Source organism: Berghia stephanieae, chromosome 2 (assembly GCF_034508935.2).
Source record: "Berghia stephanieae isolate SIO BIC M18660-M18661 chromosome 2, UCSD_Bste_1.3, whole genome shotgun sequence".
In the NCBI taxonomy this organism is placed as follows: domain Eukaryota; kingdom Metazoa; phylum Mollusca; class Gastropoda; order Nudibranchia; family Aeolidiidae; genus Berghia; species Berghia stephanieae.
The window spans coordinates 53,499,966-53,526,268 of NC_088361.1; the positions used below are offsets into that span (position 1 = coordinate 53,499,966).

At 33.8% G+C, this 26,303-nt stretch overlaps 1 protein-coding gene across 33 annotated transcripts in view; it reads left to right on the forward strand.

The window, feature by feature from the left end:
• Positions 1 to 25,954, forward strand: part of LOC144965151 (furin-like protease kpc-1) — a 113,684-nt gene extending 87,730 nt beyond the window's left edge. For 17 of the 33 annotated variants that reach the window (XM_078900152.1, XM_078900158.1, XM_078900147.1 and 14 more), the window contains 5 exons: positions 357 to 676; positions 1,538 to 1,689; positions 15,752 to 15,840; positions 16,429 to 16,616; positions 24,401 to 25,954. In XM_078900152.1, the coding sequence (XP_078756278.1) occupies positions 357 to 676; positions 1,538 to 1,689; positions 15,752 to 15,840; positions 16,429 to 16,616; positions 24,401 to 24,747 (1,096 nt within the window). In that variant the 3' untranslated portion in view covers positions 24,748 to 25,954. Of the gene's footprint in view, positions 1 to 356; positions 677 to 1,537; positions 1,690 to 10,672; positions 10,751 to 12,259; positions 12,341 to 13,398; positions 14,289 to 15,751; positions 15,841 to 16,428; positions 16,617 to 24,400 lie in introns of those variants that run through there. The other 16 variants (XM_078900172.1, XM_078900164.1, XM_078900174.1 and 13 more) reach the window with 1 other exon arrangement.
• Positions 25,955 to 26,303: the final 349 nt, after the last annotated feature.

The following is a 26,303-nucleotide window of genomic DNA, read 5'->3' on the forward strand; positions in this document are numbered from 1 at the left end:
TTCATTCCAAAAGCATTGAAAAAGTGAGTAATATCCAAGAAATAGAAAGTATTCAACGGTTGCTCCCCTTAGTTTGTTGTTTGCCCGAAAGTTTGCTGGCTAAAATAAGTAGTGCCTCATTCCAAATGTGCCAATATGCAAGTGTTCATATTATGGCCCCATATCGGCACTAGCAATGCCTCTAAATCATTACTAAGAGGGTTGTATTAATAAACTAAATATCAGTGTTGCCTGATTTGACCATATATATGTGCAGAGGACGGCATCAACTTAACACAGACTATTTTCCTTTTGTCATCAGTTATGGTATAGAGATATCCTTAGTTAACTCTCTTACATTGATTTATTTTCCTCAGATCTTTTTCAGGAACAGAGGGCTTCCGTGGAACATTAGACAGTAATGGTTGTAAAGGTTTGAGGACGGAAATCAACTATTTAGAACATGTTCAGTGCAGACTTAGTCTCACTACTCATAGACGAGGAGATCTGGTCATTTACCTCATCTCACCTCAAGGTACCAGGTCTGAAATTCTGTCAAATCGTCCCAATGATGCCATGCAGGGTGGGTTTGATGACTGGCCTTTCCTCTCCGTTCATTTCTGGGGAGAGAATCCAACTGGCACATGGAAACTGGAGATACAGACTGGAAGTGCCTTTAGACGAAGTTCATCTGGAGGTAGGTATAGAACAGGGCACTTGCTTGTACCATTTTCCTACTTGCACCACAGGAATAGGCTCTACTATATATTGTTGATAAATCCTAAGTGTGTGAAACAAATAAGGCAGTGGGGATATCAAAATTTTAATATTCCTCTATCCAAAGTTTACATTCCTCTTTATTCATTTTTCTCAAATATTTTCTGCAACCTACCTGCTGGTATCAATCTTCTGAGCAAAATGTGAGACCTTTAAATATGTGCTACAGACTTTCTGGAAATGGAAAGAAATACAGACTTTCTGGAAATGGAAAGAACATCTTTTTATTTTCTTTTTCTCTTGTACATGCACATTAACAGCAACACTCAGTCTGACTGAATCATTTGGTTTATATAAAGCATAAAAAGCATAGAAGAAACAGCTAATTAATTTCATAATGCGATTCAGTTGACATTGAGGAATTTATGTATGAACAACTTTTTAAATGATTCCAGTTTTGTCTGAACGAAATCTCACTGACAAAAATTGATACTATTTGAAAATATCACACATAATATTATGACAAATAGAAAATAAAGTTTTAGCTATGTATAGTTTTAGCCCTGATAATACATGATAAAATTTTAGAAGAAAGACAAAAAGAGTTACAACTGTATGGAGTGATTAAGGTTTACCTTAGAATTCATCAGATCATTCTCATCTTATAAGTTATAACCAGAACTTTTTAAAAAGGATATCCATACCCCTGACTAAAAGTACGCATTTTCATTGTAAACTCTTTGGTCTGATGCTCATCTCTCAATGTAGATGAAAAATATACGCAGAAGTGAAGGGTTTGGCTTATACCTTTCCTTTCACTGCTTTCTTCATATGTACATAGGTATGCTGCTTTCCTGGTCATTAGTCCTACATGGTACCAAAGATCGACCAGTCCATCTGAAGAATGAGACATATCACAGGACTACCCATACTCCGACAACAAAACCGACAACTCATAAGATCAAACCATCCACCACACACACTGCTCCAGAGGTAAGTGGTATTGACTGAAATGTTTAAATTTGTTTATTCAATCTTATGGGATCGTTTCACTTAAGCTCATGATTTTTTTTTTCATAAAGTATGTCTCACATCTTAGATATCATCAACATTGAACACAACTTTCTTCTCTAATGATAAAATCTGTCCTCTGGAAAACTCTGCATATGCTCAAGATGGTTTTGGCGAGACTTGTGTCCATTTGGTTATGACAATAGAAAATTATATATATATATATATATATATATATATATATATATATATATATATATATATATATATATATATATATATATATATATATTAAAAGAATTAAGATATGTGATAAATCGAGCCATGAGAGTCATGTGTTATCCTGCCATGGAGACACAATCCGAGACAGACATCACTTATATTGAAATGATGTCTCAACTCCAGTTCAACTCCTAAAAGTAATAGCGAACAAATTACCTTTCTCTCTCTCATTGACTTCAGAATCCAGATATTTATTTAGTTGCGACTAAATGGATTTATTTCAGTAGTGAAGTTCAAACAGTAAAAGTGTTGTCCAAAATTAAAGGTTATGAAAATATGTAGAATTAATCACTCATTGATGCAAATAAACGCCATTATAAGCACTGCTTTAGTTAACTCATCATACTCACAGATCAGAAACATTAATTTTAATCCTTTTCATATACTTGGAAAGTATTATGTTTTGAAATGCATTTTTGATATAATGTTTTTCATTTGCAAAAAGCTGTACTATATTTGAAATGGAGGAATGCATTTTCAAAACTTTCTATTATTCATTCAGCTATAAGAAAAATACACTTTAGATCTTCACTTGTATTGCATACTTTAAGTTTCGAGATGGGATACCAACCTGTAAAAATCACTGCTTACCGCATCATGCTCTTTATTTCATTGTTTGTTTTGTTTTGTTTGTAAAAAAAAGAAACCACTCTCTTTCTTTATAAACACAATATTTTATGATTTTTATCAAAACATAATGCATGAATGCGTCGTTTATATTTATCATTTGTAAAGACTATAATCTGTAAATGACCATTAATACTATTGTTATCCACAGTATTGAACAGGCAATCTTTTAGTTCTCTACCTGCACCGCGGTCAAGGTCGTTCACTTCATCAATTTCCCGACCACTGCAACGGGTTATCTCCCGTGATATTTAACCGATTTGTTACTGATATTTGTTTAATTTACAATCGCTTTTGTACAACCACTGTCGATTTTACCAATATAAACAAATTAGCACGCTTTGAGAAAACTTTGAACTTTATGTTGGTACCTAATACTCTATCATTAAAATCATTGTCTTTGAGAGATTTTGCACTTAGATATCAGCATAATTTCTGTTAAATAATGATATGGACGTCAGTGTAGTTCGTTTGATAAGAAGTTTATTGGACTGAAGATAGGATAGATGCTCGCCATGGAGTTATCGAGTAAGAGAGAGAGATAGCTGTAGTATCGATTACCTTTCATACTGACATAGTCGGTAAACGCATTCATGCTCACATTCATACTAACTACATCAACATCCTTTCTTTTTTCAAGATTATTTTGTCATATAATTGTTGAACCAAGCAGGTTGCTTTTTTTCACGAGTAGGCCTCGGTGCGGTAGTGGTCGTAGATGTTTCACGATCAGGCCAAGTAGATGCTGTTGCAGATGCAGTTGCAGATGCTTCATGTTGGGGGGTGTTGGTGTTAGATTCCGAAACATCTGTTGTTGAGGTGTATGGGTTTATATCTCTCCTGTTCCTTGTGTATGATTGTCCATTTTCACCAATCACGTCATATGACCTAAAATCGCATGTTTGAGTCACATTTCCTTTCTTCCACACTTTTTCTTGTATAGGTCTGTAGTATACAGATTGACCTCTTGTTAGTGGTACTAGTTCGGTTTTGTTTTTATCATAGTGTGTTTTGACTGATTGTCTACGTTTTTGACGTCTGAGTTTGAGTTGAGGATTGTTGTATTTGTGTTTGAGTTCGTTTTTGTTGTTATTGTAAGTTGGAACGAGAGATCTGGTGTTGCGTCCGAAAACAAGTTGTGTTGGACTCACCCCGATGTCTTGTCGTGGGGTGTTACGAATTTCCAAAAGTCCTAAGTACGGATCAGATTCGACGTGTACAGATTTTTTCATGAGACGTTTGATTGTTTTCACAGCTGCCTTTGCTTTGCCATTGCTTTGGTGGTGTCCTGGCGAGGATTTTAGATGAATGATTTTCCAATTTTTCATGAATTCATGAAAATTGTCCGCAGTGAATTGTGGGCCACAGTCTGAAATTAGAGTTTTGGGAATTCCATATCTGGCGAATTGTTGTTTCAGTTTGGAGATCATATGAGATGTTGTTGTTGAGGACATGTATTCGACTTCGATGAAATTGGAAAAGTAATCAACGTAAATCAGATATTGTCGGTTTCCGAACTCCATGAAATCAATTCCCACCTTTTCCCATGGCTTGTCACCTTCGTCATGTTGATGGAGCGGTTCTTGACAATTTTTTTGCTTGTGGCGTTGGCATGATTCTCATGCTTCGACCATTTGGATGAGGTCTTGGTTTATGTTAGGCCAAAACACAGTTGAGCGAGCTCTTCGTAAAATAGAATCTTTGCCTAGATGAGATGAGTGAAGTCTCATCTTTATTTCCGTTCGAAGTGCAGGGGGAATTATAGTACGTTCTCCTTTCAGGAGTACACCTTTGTCATTGTCTAGCACGATAGTATCCCTGAAATCGAAGTATTGTTTTAGTTCAGGTCTTAATTTCATTTTGTTGGGCCATCCATTCTTTACATAATTGGCCATTTCCACGAACACAGGGTCATTGTCTGTTGCTTCCTTTATAGTTTCTATCACCATATCACGAATTTGGGTACAGTTAATCACAGTCATTTCTATTTCCTCACTTTCTTTTACGTACGCACGACTGAAAGTGTCTGCTAGAATCAGTTCATCACCTGGTATGAATTTGAAGGTAATGTCATATTTGTAGATACGCATCATGAGATTCTGAAGTCTTTTTGGTGCCTGAGCGAGGGGTTTGTTCAGAATGTTTCCTAGCGGTTTGTGGTCATTTTCAACAGTTACGTGTCGACCATACGTGTACTGATGAAATCTCTCTAGTGCTACAACGACAGCTAGTAGTTCTTTTTCTATTTGCGCCCAGTTTTGTTGAGTTTTTGTCAAAGCGCGAGATGCAAATTCGATTGGTTTTCCTTCTTGAAGTAGAACTGCGCCTAAACCATCTTTGCTGCTATCTACTTGCAGAGATAATGGTTTGCTTGCGTCGAAGTATGAAAGTGCAGTTGCTTCGGCTACTTTCACTTTGATTAGTTCGAAGGCATGTTGGCATTCTGGTCGCCAAACGAAGTCATTGTTTTTCTTTGTTAGTGCACGAAGTGGCTCAGCTGTTTGTGATAAGTTTGGCATGTATCGAGCGAGACACTGAACTACACCGCAGAATCGTGGAACGCCTGGAATGTCTGTCGGAGCAGGCATGTTTGTGACTGCTGTTACTTTCCGAGGATCGGGTTTGATTCCATCTGAGCTTATTAGTGACCTAGAAATTGTATTGATTCTTTCTTCTGTTCTGATTTGTCGTCATTCAATCGTATTTTTCCTTCACATCGTTGTTTCATCAGCGTGATGTTTTTGTCGTGGTCTTTCTCTGCTTCATTTTTGTCATTGCCACAACCGAAAACAACAATGTCGTCTGCGACGTTGGTACATCCAGGAAGTCCTTCTTGGTGTTCGTTCAAACGTCGTTGGAAGATTTCACTACTCACTGACAGACCGAAAGGCAAGCGTTTCCATCTGTATCTTCCAAACGGGGTAATCATTGTAGTCATGTCAGCTGAAGCTTCATCCAGTTTTACATGGAAGTACGCGTCTCGGACGTCATACTTACTGAATACTTTTGCATCTTGAAGCAGTGGTAAGACATCATCTAGTGTTTTGAGTTTGTAATGCTCTCTCATCAGAGCTTTATTCAGTGGAAGCGGATCTATGCAGATTCTAACCCTTCCATTTGCTTTTTCTACAACAGCCATTTGGCTGACCCATTCAGTTGGCTTTTTTACCAGTTCAAGTATTCCTCTATCGACAAGAGATGTCAATTCGTTTTCCACTTTGTCTCTAAGTGATAGTGGTATGTTTCTACATGGGAGTTGCCTAGGTTTCGCGTCTGGCTGTAGTTTTAATGATGCCGTGCCAAGGTCTCCAATAGAATTGTCAGTTTTCACACTTCTAATGAATTTGTCATTGTTCACTGATATCAATTTCATTTGCTTCATTGTCTCAAGTCCTAATAAGCATGTGTATTCATTTTCTACTACAATGAATTTGACAATGTGTGTCTCTTTAGTTTTGGGATTTCTTAATTTTAACTTTGCTTCGCCAAAAGGCATCATCTTGTTTCCATCCCACATTACTAACTGTTTTTTAGTCGGTTGTATCTGTTGTGTGTAGACATACTTTCTGCAGATAGTGTTCACTTCAGCTCCACTATCCAATTGGAATGTCACTTTCTTCGAATTTATTTTCATTTGAGCCGTTAGCGCTTTGTTTTTATTTTGGCTGATAGCCATCACGTAATGATCATTGTAATTACAATCATCGCTGCAGTCAGTGTCATAGTCATATTCATCCCTGACTCCACGTACAGCAACCTGTCTTGACCTGCATTTCTCTTGGAAATGATTTCTCTTCTTGTATTTTGTGCAAGTTTTGTTATAAGCAGGACATTTTTCTTTTATCCTTTCATGGCTCCGGCCACAGAACTTACAATCTGTTATCCAATTCGATCGTTTATGTTGGTTTGAATTTGAAGATTGTGGTGACCATGGTGCTCGATGATGAGGTTTTCCTCTGGCTCTCGTGTCTAATTTGTTTATCTTTATTTCTGGTCTTATTGTTTTCATTTGTGTTGTCGTGGACTCATTAGTATGACATATGAGGATAGTCTTCTCTATGTCAAGGTCAGGTGTTTGCAGAAGGAGTTTTCGTGTTTCCTCACAGCGTATTCCCATAACAATTCTGTCTCTGAGCAGAGAATCCTCAAGTTGTCCATATTGACATGTTTTGACCAGTTTTCTCAACTCTGAGATGTATCGTTCAATTGATTCCTCCACGGCCTGTTGTCGGTTGTTGAATATGAAGCGCTCATAGCATTCATTTGTTTTGCCAATACAGAAAGATTCAAATTAAGACGTTATGTCATCAAGGGTGCGATGATCTTCATCAGTTGTAAATTTGAATCCATCATAAACATTCATAGCTTCTCTGCCGATGCAGGTGAGGAGAGTCGCTATGCGTATCCGTTGTTGTCCATTATCAAGTCCAGTTGCAATTTCATAGTTTCGCCAATCTCGTTTGAAGTGTCTCCATTAGTGGCGATATTTCCTTCCATATTGAGAGGTCTCGGTGGCGGAATTGACTTGTTCGTCGAGTCATTCCTACTGGAACTCGCACTACGATTTGAAGCCATAGTTGAGATTGCTGCAAATCAAGGGATATAATCATAAAATATGACCTCCAGTCATAAATTGTTTTAGTTGTCTCCCTTTGTTCCAAAAAATAAATTTGACGGGTTTTGGGTAGAGTCGTCTTCTTGTATTTTATTGGGTTGCGCCCCTTGTAACAGTAACTTCGTATTGTTTGTTGGCTATCGATAACAGGTCATGTACACTATAAATAACACGTATGAGGCTTAACTCATCTGATTTATAGGTTTATATAGTTCACTGTACTGTTCACAATAACAAGAAGAATTCCACCGCTGCCACCATGTTAAATAATGATATGGACGTCAGTGTAGTTCGTTTGATAAGAAGTTTATTGGACTGAAGATAGGATAGATGCTTGCCATGGAGTTATCGAGTAAGAGAGAGAGATAGCTGTAGTATCGATTACCTTTCATACTGACATAGTCGGTAATCGCATTCATGCTCACATTCATACTAACTACATCAACAATTTCGATTATAGTTTGTTGATCTTAATTTATTAATTGCATTATTATAAGCTTACAAAACGATACAAACTCTCAAAACTTGCTCTAACCAATGGAGGAATAAAGTAACCTTTCATTCACTCACTCACACTTTCTGCTTCACTCACAGTTCATAGTCAAGCTATTATAGATTACTGTCAGCCTTTACAGGCTGGAGAGAAGTATAACAGTGAGAGATGGGAGGTTTAAGATGATAAGAAGTAACCATCTCTATTAACGAAGAAAATAGAAAGAAAGATAAAAGTAGCAAATGAAACAGAAGAAAATGTATGTGAAGACATCACATGCTTTCACACATGAAGATTTCTGCAGTTCTGTAATAGAGGCTGTGCTCAGCATTCCTTTGTCTGCCGACAGACCTATACTCCACATCCTTCATTTGATACTTTGATTGTTTGAAAACCTTTTTTTACATTCGAGGCAGTTGTAAACATTTTGTCTACAGTCGACTTTTGTGGGAAGAAACTGGAGTGTTCAGGAAAAAGAGGTAAAGTGGATTTGTCTTTTAAAAAATGTGAATTGGAACATTAATATCAATTTTTTTAAAAATTTATAAAGGCATTTGTTATCCTCAATGAAATATTCCACGGCTTTGCTTGCTGTTTGCAACACACTGCTGCATCATTTGTTTATAAAAGTTAGGCAACTTTCATAAGCCTGTAAAATTTAGTTATTTTAAATTAAAGCAATGTTTGAGTAATAATGAAGAGTGCCACAGTTAATTTTCCTTTTCACACAAATAATGTCAATTGTTCTCTGTGGCTATTTATTAAAATTTACCAGTGAAAAAAACATTTTGAATTTGTTGTCTTTCAGATCCAGAGTGGAACAATGCCAAATATATTTTTTATTCCAATACACAAATTTCACCTCAATTTTTTTTGTTTGTTGCTCATTTTTGTTCATTATTAGGACTCTGAAGAATATGATATCTTAAAAACAAATATTGACGTTAATGAAAATAGGACGATTGAAAACAGCGTAGTATACGAATTTTGAATATTTATCGACAATATTCATTAGGATGAATAGGAATGAGGTACGAAGAGGTCTTTTAGTAAATTAGATACAGTGCAACCCCTGGATAACGACATTGCCGGACTGGAAAATGATGTCATTAACCAGGGGTGTCGTTATTTTGAGGTTTTCAAGATAGCAGAAAAGAGGGGCGTGGTGAGACCTGTGATGTGCGGACCAGTGCTTGAGAAATGACACGTCTCAACAATGTATATTTCTCATGCTTACAAAGGGTATGCCAGTTAAGCTTTCAATCTTCAATGTATATTGTCATTGTTTTGGCCATAAACAGTGCTTGAATGCCATTTAACAAAATTAAAAATAATAATAAAAAAATAAAAAAACCAGGTGCCCAATATGATACTACCACACAAGAACAAAAATGTACGCGTCTAGTTTTGATTTTAATTTAAATTTGAAACCATGCGATACTGCATTGCTGATGAGTTTTGAATTCCAAAATTTTTATTTAAATGCAACCAAAATTTACAAGCACTTAAAAATTAGTAGATCTACATCTTGCGATATTAAAAAACACTGAAAAAACAACAACACAAAACAACAAGAAGAAAAAAATACCAACGAAAAAAAAAAGAAGACACAACTAGGTGATTTTTCTAGTGAAATTAATAAAGTGAAAGAGGCTGTTATTATTTTCCCCACTATTTCAATATTTCAACATATTATAAGACTGTAAATATCCATATTTGCCCCCATTGGACACGACATTGCCTGATATCAGTTAACCTTCACTGACCTCAGACTAGTAGCTAACATGGAAGGTTAATGAACCCTTGAGACTTCTATTCACCGCTAAACTTTTGTTGTGGTTCCATGTGAAAAAGCACTGATTCCATGCAGTGTAGTAAACATGTGTTCTGTTTGGTCGGTAACAAAGCAATCTCATTGGGAGGAAAAAAGGCATTTTTTATTGGTTAAGAATACAAGATGACGATTGTCGGTTATCACGCATTGGTATCAACTGCTGATTATTGTTATTACAATGTTGCTAACCAGGGGTTTTACTCAAATGTATGTCACTATTTGGGGATTTTTACTACTAATAACATATAGCACAAAAATTGGGAAAAGAGGTCACTGTCGCTATCCAGGGGTTGTCGTTATTCAGGGGTGTAGTTATCTAGAGGTTGCACCGTAGTATTATTTCGCAACAAGAGTTTCAAGTAATGGTTTAATGTCAAAAACTTTTGCTTCAAAACAATATTTTATAAAGAAGACATTTAATTGAACTTAATTATTGTTTGTCTAAAATGTGGTTCTCTTTTCAAAGAAAGTTCTTTTTATTCGTTTGGAATTTCATATCCTTTTACTTAGAAACAACTCTTGAAAATGCCTTGGATAGTTTTCCTTATAATGTATTATTTACTTTGTTTAATTTTACATTTTGATTTTAAGACGAGTTTTTATGATAAATCAACCACAAAGGTCAATATTTCTGATTCTTTTGTTTATAATTTTGAAGTTTTTGATATTTTAATTTGGCATTGCAGGATTTTTTGTTTTTGTTTTGTTGAGTTTATATAAAATAATGTGTTTAAATGTACCATTGAATACTTTTTACATGTAATACGAGACCTGCCTTATCTATGGCTTAAACTCAAAGCTGGCAAGCACTGGACATTTTCAGAAAGTGTCTTTTCCTATTCTGAAATAAACTCCCTTTAGTAATAATTAATGTTGTTACTTTATAATAGATTCAAGAAATACGTGAAATATATTGTTATAAAGCGCCTGTGACCATTTTCATAGATTGAGACACCACGTTACTTAATTCCTTATTCCCATAAAAATTTTCAACTGTAATACAAAACTTTACAATAAATTTGATTAAATTTCTGATTGATTTACTCATCATGCACATACATTTGATTTGGAACATATCGAGTGATTTGCTTTTCCTTATAATATTTTTATACAGTCAACAAGTTCTCAACAGGCATCGATCCCCAGTATCCAAACTTTGATGGAGTCGTCTTCAGAACCAACCACCACGGAGGTAGAATTTCAATTTTGTTATTTTCATAGTAATATTTCTCTCTCTCACCCTCTCTCTCTCTCTCTCTCTCTCTCTCTCTCTCTCTCTCTCTCTCTCTTCTCTCCTCTCTCTCTCTTCTACTCTCTCCTCTCTCTCTCTCTCTCTCTTCTCTCATCTCTCTCTCTCTTCTCTCTCTCTCTCTCTCCTCTCTCTCTCTCTCTCTCTCTCTCTCTCTCTCTCTCTCTCTCTCTCTCTCTCTCTCTCTCTCTCCTCTCTCTCTCTCTCTCTCTCTCTCTCTCTCTCTCTCTCTCTCTCTCTCTCTCTCTCTCTCTCTCTCTCTCTCTCTCTCTCTCTCTCTCTCCTCTCTCTCTCTCCTCTCTCTCTCTCTCTCTCTCTCCTCCTCTCTCTCCTCTCTTCTCTCCTCTCTCTTCCTCTCTCTCTCTCTCTCTCTCTCTCTCCTCCTCTCTCTTCCTCTCTCTCCTCTCTCTCTCCTCTCTCTCTCTCTCTCTCTCTCTCTCTCTCTCTCTCTCTCTCTCTCTCTCTCTCTCTCTCTCTCCTCCTCTCTCTCTCTCCTCTCTCTCTCTCTCTCTCTCTCTCCTCTCTCTCTCTCTCCTCTCTCCTCCTCTCTCTCTCTCTCTCTCTCTCTCTTCTCTCTCTCCTCCTCTTCTCTTCTCTCTCTCTCTCTCTCTCTCTCTCTCTCTCTCCTCTCTCTCTCTCTCTCTCTCTCTCTCTCTCTCTCTCTCTCTCTCTATATATATATATATATATATAATATATATATATATATATATATATATATATATATATATATATATATATATATATATATATATATATATATATATATATATATATAATATATAATATCTTCTATATCCCTATATCTGTTTACCAACTTTCTTGTTGTTATTCTTGAAATGAGATTTCTTGATTTTCTCTTGTCAGAGTCCTTGGGTGGGAGGGAAACAGTATAGTTAAAGTTTTGGGAGATGATTTTTTGTTTGTTTGTAAGTCATCTCTGTCCCTCTCTATCTCTCTGTGTGTGTATGTGTGTGTGTGTGTGTGTGTGTGTGTGTGTGTGTGTGTGTCTCATTCTCTCTCTCTCTCTCTCTCTCTCTCTCTCTCTCTCTCTCTCTCTCTCTCTCTCATTCTGTCTATTTCTCTCTTTAATAAAAAAATATTTTTGCCTGATTCTTCTATTTAATAATCTGTTTTCTTTTTCTCGCATCATTTTGTTTTTCAGATTTTTTATTCAGCTTTCCGATTTATAGAAATGGTCCATGTAGTCCCATTATAGATGGCTTTAAGAATGAAGCTGCTGTATTTTAAGTGAGCAAATTTAGTATTAAAAATGTCTTTGAGAAAATGATCATACTTTATTTACAATAGTTTTTGAAATATTGGAACACTATTTTTCAGCCCCTATACTTTTTTCTTCTCCTTCTCTTTCCACTCCTTTTCCCAACTCTTTTTGCTCTTTTCTTGACATTTATTTCCAAATTAAAATTAACTCATTTTCCTTTTTCACAGCTACAAAGCACAACTGAGCCCTCACAAACCTCACTAAATGTATCCAGATCTCCTTCAACATTGCAACCCACTAAAAAGCCTGTAAGAAAATTTGCTAATTTCTTATAGTCATTTGCATGTCAACATATCTGTATGCCCAATGTGCCAACATTACTTTTTAATTTTTATTTGTGTACCTCTTCATTCATGTTGTGCTTTACCGTGTTGGCAATTAGGGCTCTCCACTCCGCTCTTTCCTGCCTCTTCTTTGAATGTGTAATGTAAACATTTGAGTGTATTCCTCTTAGTGGAATCTTGTGCTGGTGTCTGGGTGAGACAAAAGTGAGACAAGGTGACCTCAACCTAAGTACTTTGATAGTGTGCTCTTGTAATCTACATCTGTTTCTCATTTGAACCAATTCCCCTTTGTCTCCCCTTTTCTTGGGTGCTTTAATTCTAGAACTTTTTACTATCCCATTTTCTTCCTTTTTACTGGCGCTTATATGACCTTAATGTGTCGCAAGCGCCATAAAACACAAACATCTTCTGCACTTTGTCATTGTTTCTTTCTGTCCCCAGCTATTCTTAAACACTGTCTATCATCTTTTCTCTCTCTCTCTCTCCCTCTCTCTCTCTCCCTCCCTCTCTCTCCCTCTCTCTCTCTCTCCTCTCTCTCTCTCTCTCTCTCTCTCTCTCTCTCTCTCTCCTTCGCCACTCTTCTCCATGCTTTCAAAGGTGTATAAATCTTGCTTGCGCTCAAGGGTTCCACAATTTAGAGTCTGTCTGGTCACATCTAGCACTTTATTTTGGGTAAGGTGTTTACAATCCAACATCCATATCGTCACATCCCTTCACCCCTCCCCCCAAACCCCAACCATCGATGATTGGTTAGTCTATTGTGATAAAACATTCTCTGATAGAAAGTACTAGTGCTCAGAAACTGAGATTAACTGGCTCCACTACTTCTGTTCTTTTTCTTTGTATCATTTTCTTCTTCAATCCAAATATTCCGAATTTGAAAAAGTTTGTATGATCAATTGATCTTTTATTTCATAGTTACCCAATTTCTTTCAACATTAAAAATTCTACCAATTAATATATATAATTGTCACTCAATAAGAGGTCGTATCTTCATGTTTTAATTTCCTTGTTTATTTCAGGTCATCCCATGCACTTGCATGAATGAGGATTTCATTTTCAATGTGGACCAGCTGCTGACTTTTATCGTCACCACAAAGTGGTCAGCGTATGACCTACATATGATACAAATATTTCAAAGAATGGGCAGGAAACCATTGTCTGGGGAGGGACCATACAAGAAATTTCTTGAACTATATAACAAAATTGTACCTGCCTCAATGTTCGACAATTTGGCAATGCCTTTGCGAGCAAGGAGTCAAAGAGGACGGAAGCCTCAGAGTTTCTGGAAATGTCTATGATATGGATTAGCAGAAATGTTAAGATAAATATATGATCTATATAGACATAATTAAAAGGTCAAGAATGTTGTAACTTTAGGAGATTTGAAATAATTGGATCGGTATTATAATGATTTATTAATGGTTTTTATTAAGTTCTTTAATCAGGTTTTGGTTAGTCTTTCAACACAAAGAGTCAGATTTTGTCCTCGGCTATCTTTTACACTTGACTATTTTTCTCTCTTCTCTGTCAAGAAATGTTATAAATCCTTTTCAGCTATATGTCTCTTTGATTATGTACTTTTTAACAAGATAAAAGTTATTTTTTTTTTTGTAACCTTGAAAGAGGAGTTTTAGCTCAAGTGCGAAGCAATGTGGAAGTGGAAAGATTATAGTAAGACTGGCTCTATAGGATGCAAAATATTTGTCAGAGACCAGTGTGCACTTTTATTTAATTTCTTGCTACCTCTTTCCCACAAAGTTATTTCATTTTGATTATTATATCTAGCCATATATTTTTAAAATCTGATTATGTTGTATTTTTCCTTAGCTCATTTCAATTATGAATTGAATTTGGTTTGATATTTGATATTGATGCTTTAGATTGGTATATTAAAGACATTATTCAGATATTGCATTGTTGTTTTAATTCCTTTTAAAATAAAAATAATTCTTTGAAAATGTTGCTTTCTGTCCTTTCCTTTCTTATCGTATATCGGATGAGGGGATTAACTCACAGTCAATGCATTGGAAATAAATATATATACGACAAGGTTTTCATTTATTTTCCTATCACTGAACCTTTCTAATTGATTTGAAAGTAAAAACTAAATGATTATTGACCACCTGTTTACTTTTTTTTTCTCAAGTGTAATTTTGATAATTTCATTCACTTATTTCACAAATCTAAATTCAGCTGACTTGTGAAGAATTGTTTGTTAACAATGGTGTCCTCAAACTTACAATATTATTTAAGTATCGTCATGGATTATGGTTTAGAGATTGAAGACGGTATAATTCATAGTTTTTTTCCAATGAAGAAAAATGTAATGAAGCAGAAGTTGTTCTCTTATGGATGAATTTGAAATGGAGAATAATCATTTTAAACAATTGAAAACAATTGACATCCAAAAAAAACAAAACAAACTTAGATATGACGTTTTGAAAGTTATGTACATGATTTATACAAAGAATGATTAATTTAGAGAAGAGATAAGATCTGCATCTTTTAAATGCAAAAAGAAACTTTAATTTATCTAAAGAAATTTAAAAATCCCAGCTGTGTGAAAAAGCCCAACAAGTCATTGGGTTTCACATGGGTCACAACTCTTCGCCTTCAATGAGTTACTATCATAATTGTTAGCAGTGAATTCCCTTTTATTACACATCTTAAATTTTTCAAGAGCCATACATTGGTAAAGTGGTAAAGACGAATACTCCTATGGGCCGATGAGTCACTGATTCAAACCATAATAGAGTCCCTCTCTCTCTCTCCCCCCCCCACCCTCTCTCTTTCTCTCTCTCTCTCTGTTTATCATCAGCATTATCATCATCATTATTATCATTATTATTATCATCATCATCATCATCATCATCATCATCATCATCATCATCATCATCATCATCATCATCATCATCACCATCGTTATCGATATTATTATTATTATTATTATTGTTATTATTATTATTATTATTATTATTATTATTATTATTATTATTATTATTATTATTATTATTATTATTATTATTATTAATATGTAATAATTTACTTTGATTATTCATTCAACCTCCACTTAAGTGCTCAGCAGCGCTTTACAATTTCATGTGACAATCAAACATTCATTCACCAAATTCAATTATTCTTATTCTTCTTCTTCTTCTTATTATTATTATTATTGTTATTATTATTATTATTATTATTATTATTATTATTATTATTATTATTATTATTATTATTATTACTATTATTATTATTATTATTATTATTATTATTATTATTATTATTATTATTATTATTATTATTATTATTATTATTACTATTATTTTTATTATTTTTTAAAATTATTATTATCATTTCATTGTTTCTATTCATCAGCTTTGTCACAAGGAATGCATGGAAGGTTGTCATGGCACATCAGCTATGGACTGCGTCAAATGCAAACATTTCCGTATGGAGGAAACAAAGTAGGTATCGCCCATAGCATCTGGATATTATCATTATACTGTTATCAAGCCTGTGGTCACTTGTTAGTTGTCACCTTTTCACTTTGTGTCAGGCAGCACATAAGTCATCAAATTATCGAGCTCAAAATGTCCACTTATTAAAAGCTAAGATATATTCGATTCCTTAACTAAAGGAGTCTCAAATCACATTAAGGGATATGGGTGATAAGCTGCTGATCAAACCTGATTCATGATTGATATAAATATTTTATCATCAAGCTGTGTCTCTTCAGTTAATTGGATAAGACAAAAAAAAAAAGGCTTTTTCGATGTGGTATTTTGACAGAGGACATTAAAAAAAACAAAAAACTATTTCGAGTTTAAGAAGAGAGTCTTTCATTTGCCTTAATATGGCTGACATAGTGGACGCTGATGAGACTATGGTATTGTCTTTAAGTGAAAACTCTCTCAAGTTGCTCTGTTGTCTTATAGCCTAGAACAAATCTTTATCTAACCAAGCCACCTGCTGAGTTATTGGGCCCCCAAAAATGTATTTTGATGTGATGAGGCAGTGTACCAAAAATCTTAACTCTTTTTTTTAATTAACAGGGAATGTTTGACGAGTTGTCCAGATGGGACCTATTCCACATCGGATTCTGTCTGCATTAAGTGTGACTCCAGCTGTGCAACTTGTAGTGGTCCAACTTTTGACGAGTGTCTTTCCTGCAGGCCTGGACTTTTCTATGATAAAACATTGCATGTTTGTTTTTCCACGTGCAAATCAGGATTTTACAAAAGTAAGCCCTATTTCCCTACCCAACCCCACTCATACCCTTTTTACGGCTTTGATAATTCCCATCTTGACTACCAAGACCAGCATTTGACCTTTAACCCTCACACTGCATACCCACCAACTCATGGCCTCCTTATGGATAACCCACATAACGCTCTATGTTGTGTTCATGTTTGTTGTTTTGATTACTTTGATTGCAAATGTATCCCTTTCTATGACAATAGTGCCCAGTATCAATACTATTCACAATGTCAGCAATATTACTCAATTGAAACTTAAAAAGTTCAGAGACTTTGGCAGCATTTCAATTTAATTGATAAGACTCATAATCTACAATTCTACCTATATTATTTTAGTGGTAATGGTTATTGTGTTATATGATTTATATATAAATATTTAAGAAATGCTAAAATGAAATCCAAACTGTTAAATTATGATGTTGAAACTCAAGTTTCATATTTTTAATTATGTTTTGAAGCCCTTTTCCTGTGGTTCCTGTCACCATTTCTTTGCTTTAACTATATCGACATTTTTAGTTTTTCTGTGTTTCATAATTTTTATTTCAACTTTAATTTTATCTTTGTCGATAAAGAAACAAGACGTCATAATATTTGTTAAATCATTTAAGTTTTGATTGATTTGATTAAATCATTTCAAATTAGTCCAGCCAGAGCTATTAATTTTGAAAACACTGAGAGCAACATTTTATATTTTTTTAAAATGTAACTTGTGTAACAGAATGCCACAAAAATTTTATTTTTTTAAAAAATAAAAAAGAAAGAAAAATAAATAAACAAACCAAAAAAGCCCTCAACAAATGTGCAAACATTCAACAAACGGGGACTAGCAAGGTGAAGTAAAAACAATCATGTTAATCAGCTATTTTGTGATTTCTCTATACATTTATAAAAATATCAGCGTCAAAACACTATCTATGTGCCTTATCAGTCATTAACACAAAACATCCTGTATTAACTAACACATTTGGCAGAATGAGATAACAATTAGGTTTTAGATGTTCAACATAACTTCCAGCTTCATACATCATAAAACATGTATTATGAAAGAACTTTTCTCAGCTAAATGAAAATGTCTACAAATAAATGGACCATAGGAGATATCACACTTTTTAAGTGTAAAATATAAATGGTTATATGCCTGCTCAAATGTTTCAACAAATCACCATATCAAGATATTTCAGCTGCCAGTGGTGTATTTCTAAAGGGGTATTTTTTCTAGATTTTCTCACCAGCTATCAAATACCGATCGCCCAACCGATACTTAGAAACTGGTACTGATACAGATAAAAATTAATCATGAATGTTAATCAGATTTTAATAAAAATAAAGTTGACATAAAGTTATCTCCTTCTGCTCAAAAACTTGCTTAATAAGCGTATCCATTCATTTTTTTACTTATTTCTTTTTTCCTCACCCTTTTGTACTTAACAAATTACTAGTTTTGAATTACTTTTTATTTGTTATTGGAATAATTTGGTCTTTAATTTTCACATCTCTAGATCATTTTATGGTAAAGCAAATAATTTTAGTTCCTTTTCTTTTTTTAAATCCACCACGATTTTTAATAAACTTTTTCTATCTTTGCTTAATCATTTTATTTTGTGTGCAGTCCCACTGCTTGTTCTTTCTAACTAATAAATCTACTACATTGTTTAAGAATAAAAAAGCCTTAGTGGATTCATGTTTTAAAGTATCTGAATCTGAATGTTACTCAAGTCGACTCAATTCTGAGTATTTGTATTCGAGCGGGGAGAGAGTTGTTGAGTGTGACAACCATTGTTGTTATTTAGGCTGAAGACTTTTGATAATCTTCGTATGAATGTTTCTAAATCTGTTGTGTTCACATATGATTCAGGAAGAGCATTCCAGTCTTTGATAGTGCGGGGTTTAAATAAATATTTGAAAATGTTTGAGTTTATAGATTGGTGTTTTAGTGTTTTTGAGTGGGTTTTTCTTTGAATGTGTGTATTTTATTGTAAGTCTAGTTGTTCTGGTAAGATGGCCGTTTGTAATTTTGAACATGAGAGTTAGTCATTGTTCTTTCCGTCTGTCTTGTAAGGGGGACCATCCAAACTGTGTGATCATTTCTGTTATGCTGCTATGGGGGCTTTAGTCATTTAAGACAAATTTTGCAGCCCGGCGCTGGACGTAGACAAGACTTACTTAATGGAGGATAAAAAAAAAAGAATAAAGTATTTTGAAACTTTAATTATTTCTTTTTTGTTATCTGGAGGAGGAAGGGGAGGGGGGGGGGGGGGGAGGGGAGTGAATGAAGGTTTACCCTACATCCTATACTGTTAGTTAATGGCATGCTACTTTTTAATTTTTTTTTTTCATCTACAAAACGTACTGCATTGGTATGTGTTTTTGTTCTACACCATACCCACTTGTACATGTGTTGATGAAAAGATAGAGTAAAATGTTGCAAATTTATTTAAAAGAATATGCCTGCCACTGCTAGAGATCAAGCCTCAAACTTTTTATTGCAATGGTGACAATAATGATAGTAAAAATTTAAAAAATAAGGTCACCTCATTCTCCTGACGGACATGGCCATAAAGGAGACATGAGAGACGATTGTGTGGTTAGGGCCTTCCATCCAGATCTGTCCAAAAATGGATATAATCATTTTTGTACAATACTGTTACCACCATTGCTTTAGGCAGCTCTGCATTTCATTTTATTATCGTGAAAGATGTTCTATCCAGTACAGATTGATTAATGCCATTTTTAAAAAACCTTTTTGTCTCTCTTAAAAAGCAACTTATCAGATTAAAAAAAATAATCTTACACCAGTGTACTCTAATTTATATATGCCCTGCACCATTGTCATATGTTTTACTCACAATCTTCCGCTTTATTTTTTTTTCATTTGTGTTTTTTTATTATTTTTGCTTTTTGCCTGATGCCTCTTATTTGAAAACCCAGTTTCATTATTCATTATTCTTAGAATATCCAAGTGATTAAAACTATTTGACATTATTTTCCAACAGGTATATAAATAAAGCAAAAAAGTTATGAAATGTTATTAGATAGAATTGTCTTGCCTTTTTCTTCTCTAACATAAAGAATTTAAATACATTGCATTGAGTGGGAAGGCAATATTAATAAGCATAGATAATTGTAATGATACACATCCTTACATCTTTTTCGAAATAAATTTATGTGATCTATTCCCCATGAAGTGGTCTTGTAGCTAAGTCCAAGTTAAAGTAGATTTTCGATAGACAAATAGATAAATGAAAGAAGCATTTGGACTTGTTTAATGCTTCATTGTACCTGTCTCCACTAGCTACCATTTTAAAATTAATTTGAGTCAAGAAAGTTAGGAGAGATATTACGTTTTCATAAATAAATTGATTTATGAATAAGCTGATGTTAAAAAAAAAAGTTTTCAGATACTTTTAAACTGTTGTCAGATTGATTATAAATATATTAAAAATCACACAACTGTTCTATATTTTTAAACATTTGGTAACAATAAGTATAACAATTTAGTTATATGTAGGTACCAAGGACAACTATACTGAAAGGACAATCATATGGAATCTTCAGGCAACGCTAGTGGGGGCCAACAAAAAATATAGAAAATTTACACCAAAATAACAGCAGAGGCATTATTATATGGCAAGATCTACCTTTTTAGAGAGTGATTGTGAATTCTGGGTCCCAAAAAATATTTAATGATTATTATTATCAGCAGTAAATAGGAGTAGCCAAGAAACGGAAAGGATGAGTAGTTAGATATTCTAAAAACTGACCTTATAGTGATTGATTCAGGATGATTTCTTTAGAAGCTTGATTAATGAATGTACATGTAAAATGATGATGAAGATCAAGGTGAACAATTAAATGAAGGGGAAAGAAGATGTAAAATATCAACAAAGGGAGGTAATCTGCGGAGGATGATCCCAAGAAAAAGATGAATACCAAAATATCTACTAAGGGATACAATAGTCGGATTTTTAATAAGGGGCGCACCTTTGTCTTCTTTTTCTCAGCTGTTCACAATGTACAGCTGCAAAAATTTGTATGAACCTCTGGATCATTTTGTCCTAGTAAAATATATTTTTTCACGAATTTTAAAACAATAGGAAAGAATTTCGCTTATTACAGCTATATTAAAATCGATAACTAGTAAGTATTGGAATCTAAATATGATTATAGTGTCAAAAATATGATTTTCCGCTTATCCATTTTGAAAGAATTTGTTAAAATGGAATGTTCTGTTAATTGAAACTTATATGATGTTCGTACAGAATCCGAATACGAAGGAATGACAGACATGTTTACATTTTATAACAATCAATATACGTTATTGATGAATACAAATGAAAGTGAACATTACGCGCTTCCAACATTATTTTGATTTCAAATTTTTGAGAAATAGCTTGTTCTTTATGCCAAAGAGGATTACATAAATTTAATGTAGACCAGTCAAAAGTAGAAATTCATCAATTTATGATACAATGTTTCCACAAATATGTGCTTGTGTTCAACAACAACAATAACATGCAAAACTGAGGGTTGATTGTGAAATTCCAATTCCATAGTTGTCCTCTTTATTTAATGACTTATCGATAGATAAAAGTGGACTTCTTTTAGCAGCCTTACGAGAGAGGAACCGATAGAGATTCTGTATCATATCGTATTGTTTAAGAGCTTATAGGTTTAAAAGAAAACTTAAAATGCTGTAAACGTTCATGCATAGATACAATTTTTCAAAGTTAAATATAAACATTCATTGTTAATTTGACAATTTTGAGTATTTAATCACTAGTTAAAATGAGTTAAAGCTAGAGATTCATATCGGTCTTCGGTAATTGTGACGTGATGTAAATAAAAAGCAATAAATTACAAAGTCAAAATGGGATGCAAACTACATTAGTTGTTACTTTATAACAGTTAATGTGTGTTGCTTTTATTCGGAAAATAGTATGATATGAACTCATAACCACTAGCCGAAACTACCGTGTCACAAGATTATTTTGAAAAACGATGAATTCATCTTACTTTGTAGTGCGAAAATGTTTACATTTTTAGCAGAGTAAAATCTCTAATTTTATGACAGGGGTTTTAAAGTAGATTTTTATAGGTCGTGAAGAAGAAATCTTTTTTGTGATATGGCGTCACAATACAGGCCAAAATGTTTATTCAGTTAATAGAAATTGATTCGGAGGTTGACACAAAGTTTTACAACTTTTGATAGAAGGACATCTGAGAAAAACTAGAAAAACATGCGCCATTCATAAAAAATCTGACTACTATACTATAGTTCATTCCTTACAGTCAATGAGTAGCATCAGAATCAGATCCATAGTTCCCTTCCATGTAGTCAAGAGTTAATTAATAGAGTTACTTCTCAGATCATTGATACAAAACTATATATTCAGACTACTAGTACAATCCTTTCAGTCAATGGATCCATAATTCCCTCCCATAGTCACAGAGATAATTAGAGTGATTGAGTTTGGTGAGTGTAGTGTAACTGTTGTAACAGTAACATCTCAGATCATTTTGATCAATGAGGCAAAACTATGTATTCAGAGTACTAGTCCCATACGATTGACAGTCATATCAGCAACACCAGATCCATGTAATGGGCATAACTATATATTCAGAGTCCAAGTTCCATCATATATGGTAATATCAGACCCACTAACTATTCTAGTCTAGCTATCTAACCTAGCAATTGTTGTATTGTTAGTAGTAGAAAGGATTGTTCAAGTTGTGAAGTTGACGTGACGAGCAAAGGGCCCTCTAGACTTATACACTAGACTAATACAATAAAGTCAATATTTATCAGTTAACCATATAGAAAAAAAAGATATAAATATAAAGCCACAAGCCATAATAAAATAAGAAACAAATCCGAATCAGGATGTCGGAGTCTGATCACCATATCTGTGCGACTCGACAGAGCAAGCACGACAATGGGTCCAACTATCGTCTGCAGGAACTACAGCCAGATGTTAATTCTAAACATTTCTTAAATAATAATTATTACGCAATTATTATTGGGACTTACCACTTTTCAAAGACTCTGGTTCGATAAATTAGCCATAGATCTATCAAGTTATTAAAAGGAATTGTATGCAGATTCGTACTTTCAATTTTAAAAAATGAAAACAAACCCAATCACTCAATTTGTAAGAGGGCGTCATAAAAAATAGTTCATACTTTCCAGTAAAATTGTTGATAGTTCACTACTTTTTATATATTTTCATATCATTCAAGATATAAGAAATATTATTTAAAACCTATGGTCGCCAATTAACAAATTTCCTATAAAGTACCGAAATTATAAGAACAGAATCAATTATTGCGCATTCGAGGAAATTGTACCAAGGCAGAAAAGTAGTAGTTTTGCTTGAAATCGTTATCCAACCAATGGCCCCCACTAGCGGGGGCTGAAGATTCCATATGATTGTCCTTTCAGTATAGTTGTCCTTGGTAGGTACGTATTTAGAAATATTCATACACAATTGGTCTCAGTATATTTTATTTTGCATTTAGATATTTATGTTATTGATGCAGATATTTATGTTGTTGATGCCTTGGAATTATAATGAAGTTAGGATTGATATTGATTAGTTAAAATAGGTGAAGAGTATGACATGCTAGGAATAAACATTTGATGAAATTTGAAATATGATGGATTTGACCTCGCAATATTTGTGCAGCTTTTGCTTATAACATTTCTGAGAAATCTCTTTCCAGAAATAGATTTACATTTTTCTTCTTATATTGATTTAAAAATATTATTCGAGAATAATGTTTATTGGACAGAATAGCTCATATTTATTTTTTATTGAAGTTTAAGTCACTTTGCCCCTTTGAGCAATTTTTTGTTTTTAGAAGATTGATTCGTTGTATTAACCCTTCTGTGCCTGCTTAATAATTGACATTATATGTCAAAGCCAGTAATGGGAATCCCGCTTAATTGGACCAATCTCACTTAATTTTTTATATGAAATTTCTACTGGTTAATTGGAACAATTTTGAATCTTCAAACTTTCTATGATCTTTTTATTTTCTTATTCCTTTAGAATGTCTCCATTTAGAACAATAATGTATTATTGTAGGCCACAATCAACAGCTCTATTGAGTCGCTTACAATGCTTTCCCTTTTATCTCATTTTGCTAGATAGAATTCACAAATTGAGCATCTTTGGCTCATTGTTGTTATGGAAATCTCAAAAAATAACGCACAATGTTGTCCATGACAACAATGTTAAACTAGGCCCATAATTGCTTTCAAATGTCAGACCTGCATATATGGACACATCGTTTAAGGGTAATACCATTTGATGAAGAGATGCTTTGCACAAAATATTTATAAAGTTTTAGGCTTTTTGTTTTTGGCAAAGAACATCCCAGAACTATATGTGGTCATTAGATGGTCAGTCATTCTCTTTACATCGGCCATCCTGGCAACCTAAATGTGATGATGACGATTCTGTTTTTAAAAAAATGTAAAGCAATATTTTGACCAAGCAACTAAAAAGAAGGTCTGTATTACAATTTATATATTGCTTCAATTACTCCCACTGTGGCACAATAGTTCAGTTGTTCCATTTATAAAGCCATCCATAGAATCGGTTAATTGGAACGCTGCTTTATTGGAACAATTTCTGTATAATGGCGTTATTCCAATAAAGCGGCTTTGACTGTATAAATAATCTGATTACTATAGTCAAAATAAAGTTAATATTTAAAAGTGTGCATGATGTAGTGAAATACTAACCCCATTTTTTCCCCCTTCTAGACAATCAAGCATGTGCCAAGTGTAATTCGAGCTGCAAGGACTGTGCTGGTAGTAGTACAGCCTGCACATCTTGTCAACATGGACGCAAACTACATGGTCAGCTATGCGTGCCAGGCAGTCATGTTGGAACAGGAGTTATAGCTAAGAATGTGGGTCTTCTCGTGATTGCTATATCTCTAGGATCGGCCGTGGTATTGGTTATTTTGTTAGGTCTCATGTTTGCAAAGCATAATGAATATCTATGCTGGTCAGATACTGCCAAGTATGGGCGGGTTCCTGATGAAGATAAAGATGCAGTGGTTCATTTAACTTATTCAGATGATTTAGATGAAGAGTATGGAAGATGAAAAAATGTTGATGTAATGGAAATGTTATGTGCTGATGTTGTTGATGAGAACTAATGTAAATGTAAGTGAATTAATGATTTGATTAATGAATATGGATGACTTGATATAGTTAGTGAATGGATGAATGAATGAATGAATGAACGAACTAATGAATGAATGTTTACTGAATAAATGTGTTTAAATGTGTAGTTAAATTATTGTTATTATTACACATTGTTTCCTGCCAATACGTCACGTTGCTGCTGGTCATGGAGTCAGTTATGCCTTATAGCCAGTCATGTTCTCATATTGTATCTGCAGAGGTGATTAAGCTTGCGTGATTACTTACTGAATTGGTTGTAATTTTTAATTTAAACTTTTTTTTTTTTCAATTTTGGTATTTATAAACGAGTATTTAACAGCAGTTGTTAGGCTCTGCACAAGTTTAAAAATGGCAGAAAATTAATAATGACATTTCCTTAAGGTCTTTATGGTTAATGTAAGTTTTCAAACAAATTCTTCTTCTGCTGCTATATTTTCATACCCCCTCCTCCCTCCCCATTTTTTTCGACTGAAAAGAAAGGGGAAAAAATTATTATTTTAATGAAAGTGTTCATTATGAAATGGCAAAAGCATTATAAAATGTTTGAGAAACAAAACAAAAGAAACTTCAAAATAAGATGCCCCCCCCCCCCCCCCCCCCCCACACACACACACACAAAATGGAAAGAAAAAGAAGAACAACCAACCAACAAAGTTTATGGTATAAATGAATGAGAAAATAAACAACATATAGATGATTGAAGTGAAGGGTTGTGCAGGCACATGAGTGTATTGGCAGGAACTACTGTAATCTGTGATTTAATTATGTATGTCAATGAAAAAGGTGATATAATACATTATAACATACGGTGATTAATCAGTATAATCAGTCACTTTTGCTTACAATTGTTATTACAGCATTTTAAGCGTTACTATTGTTGGTGAAAGACTGCTAAGTATTTTATACATTAGCATTAACATGAAATATGTTTTTCTGTTTTTGATTTTTTTTTATCAACTGTAAAAGAGATCCAAATGAAAGATTTTGGCGGTTTGTCAAAACCTTTCAATAGTTTTTCCAGGTTTCATAAAGAAATTACAAAAATTGTGACTATTTGTATGTAGGATTATTTCAAATATAAATAGAAAGACGTGGCGAAAATAAACCATATCTTGAAAAAAAAAATCCATAAATCTATTGTAATTTGATTAATGTGGAAATGATGAGAAAGAAAGGATTACTTTAATCTTAAAGATAAGACAAAACTTTTATTTACATGTCGTCAAAATATTTTTATATACCGCATTAATAAAGTTCATCTTATCTTATCTTAATAACAAACAAATAATAAAAAAAAATTATCTGTAAAAAAAAATGAAAATGGAAAAGTGTTTAGATATGGCAGTAAGACTGCAAACAGGTGATTTACTTGTTTTCCTTGTAGTAGCCAAACCTATCCATCACTCACTGCACTTTGTCACTAATAAAGACGGAGCATATAATAAATGTATAGAGGTGACACTGAGTGTCATAA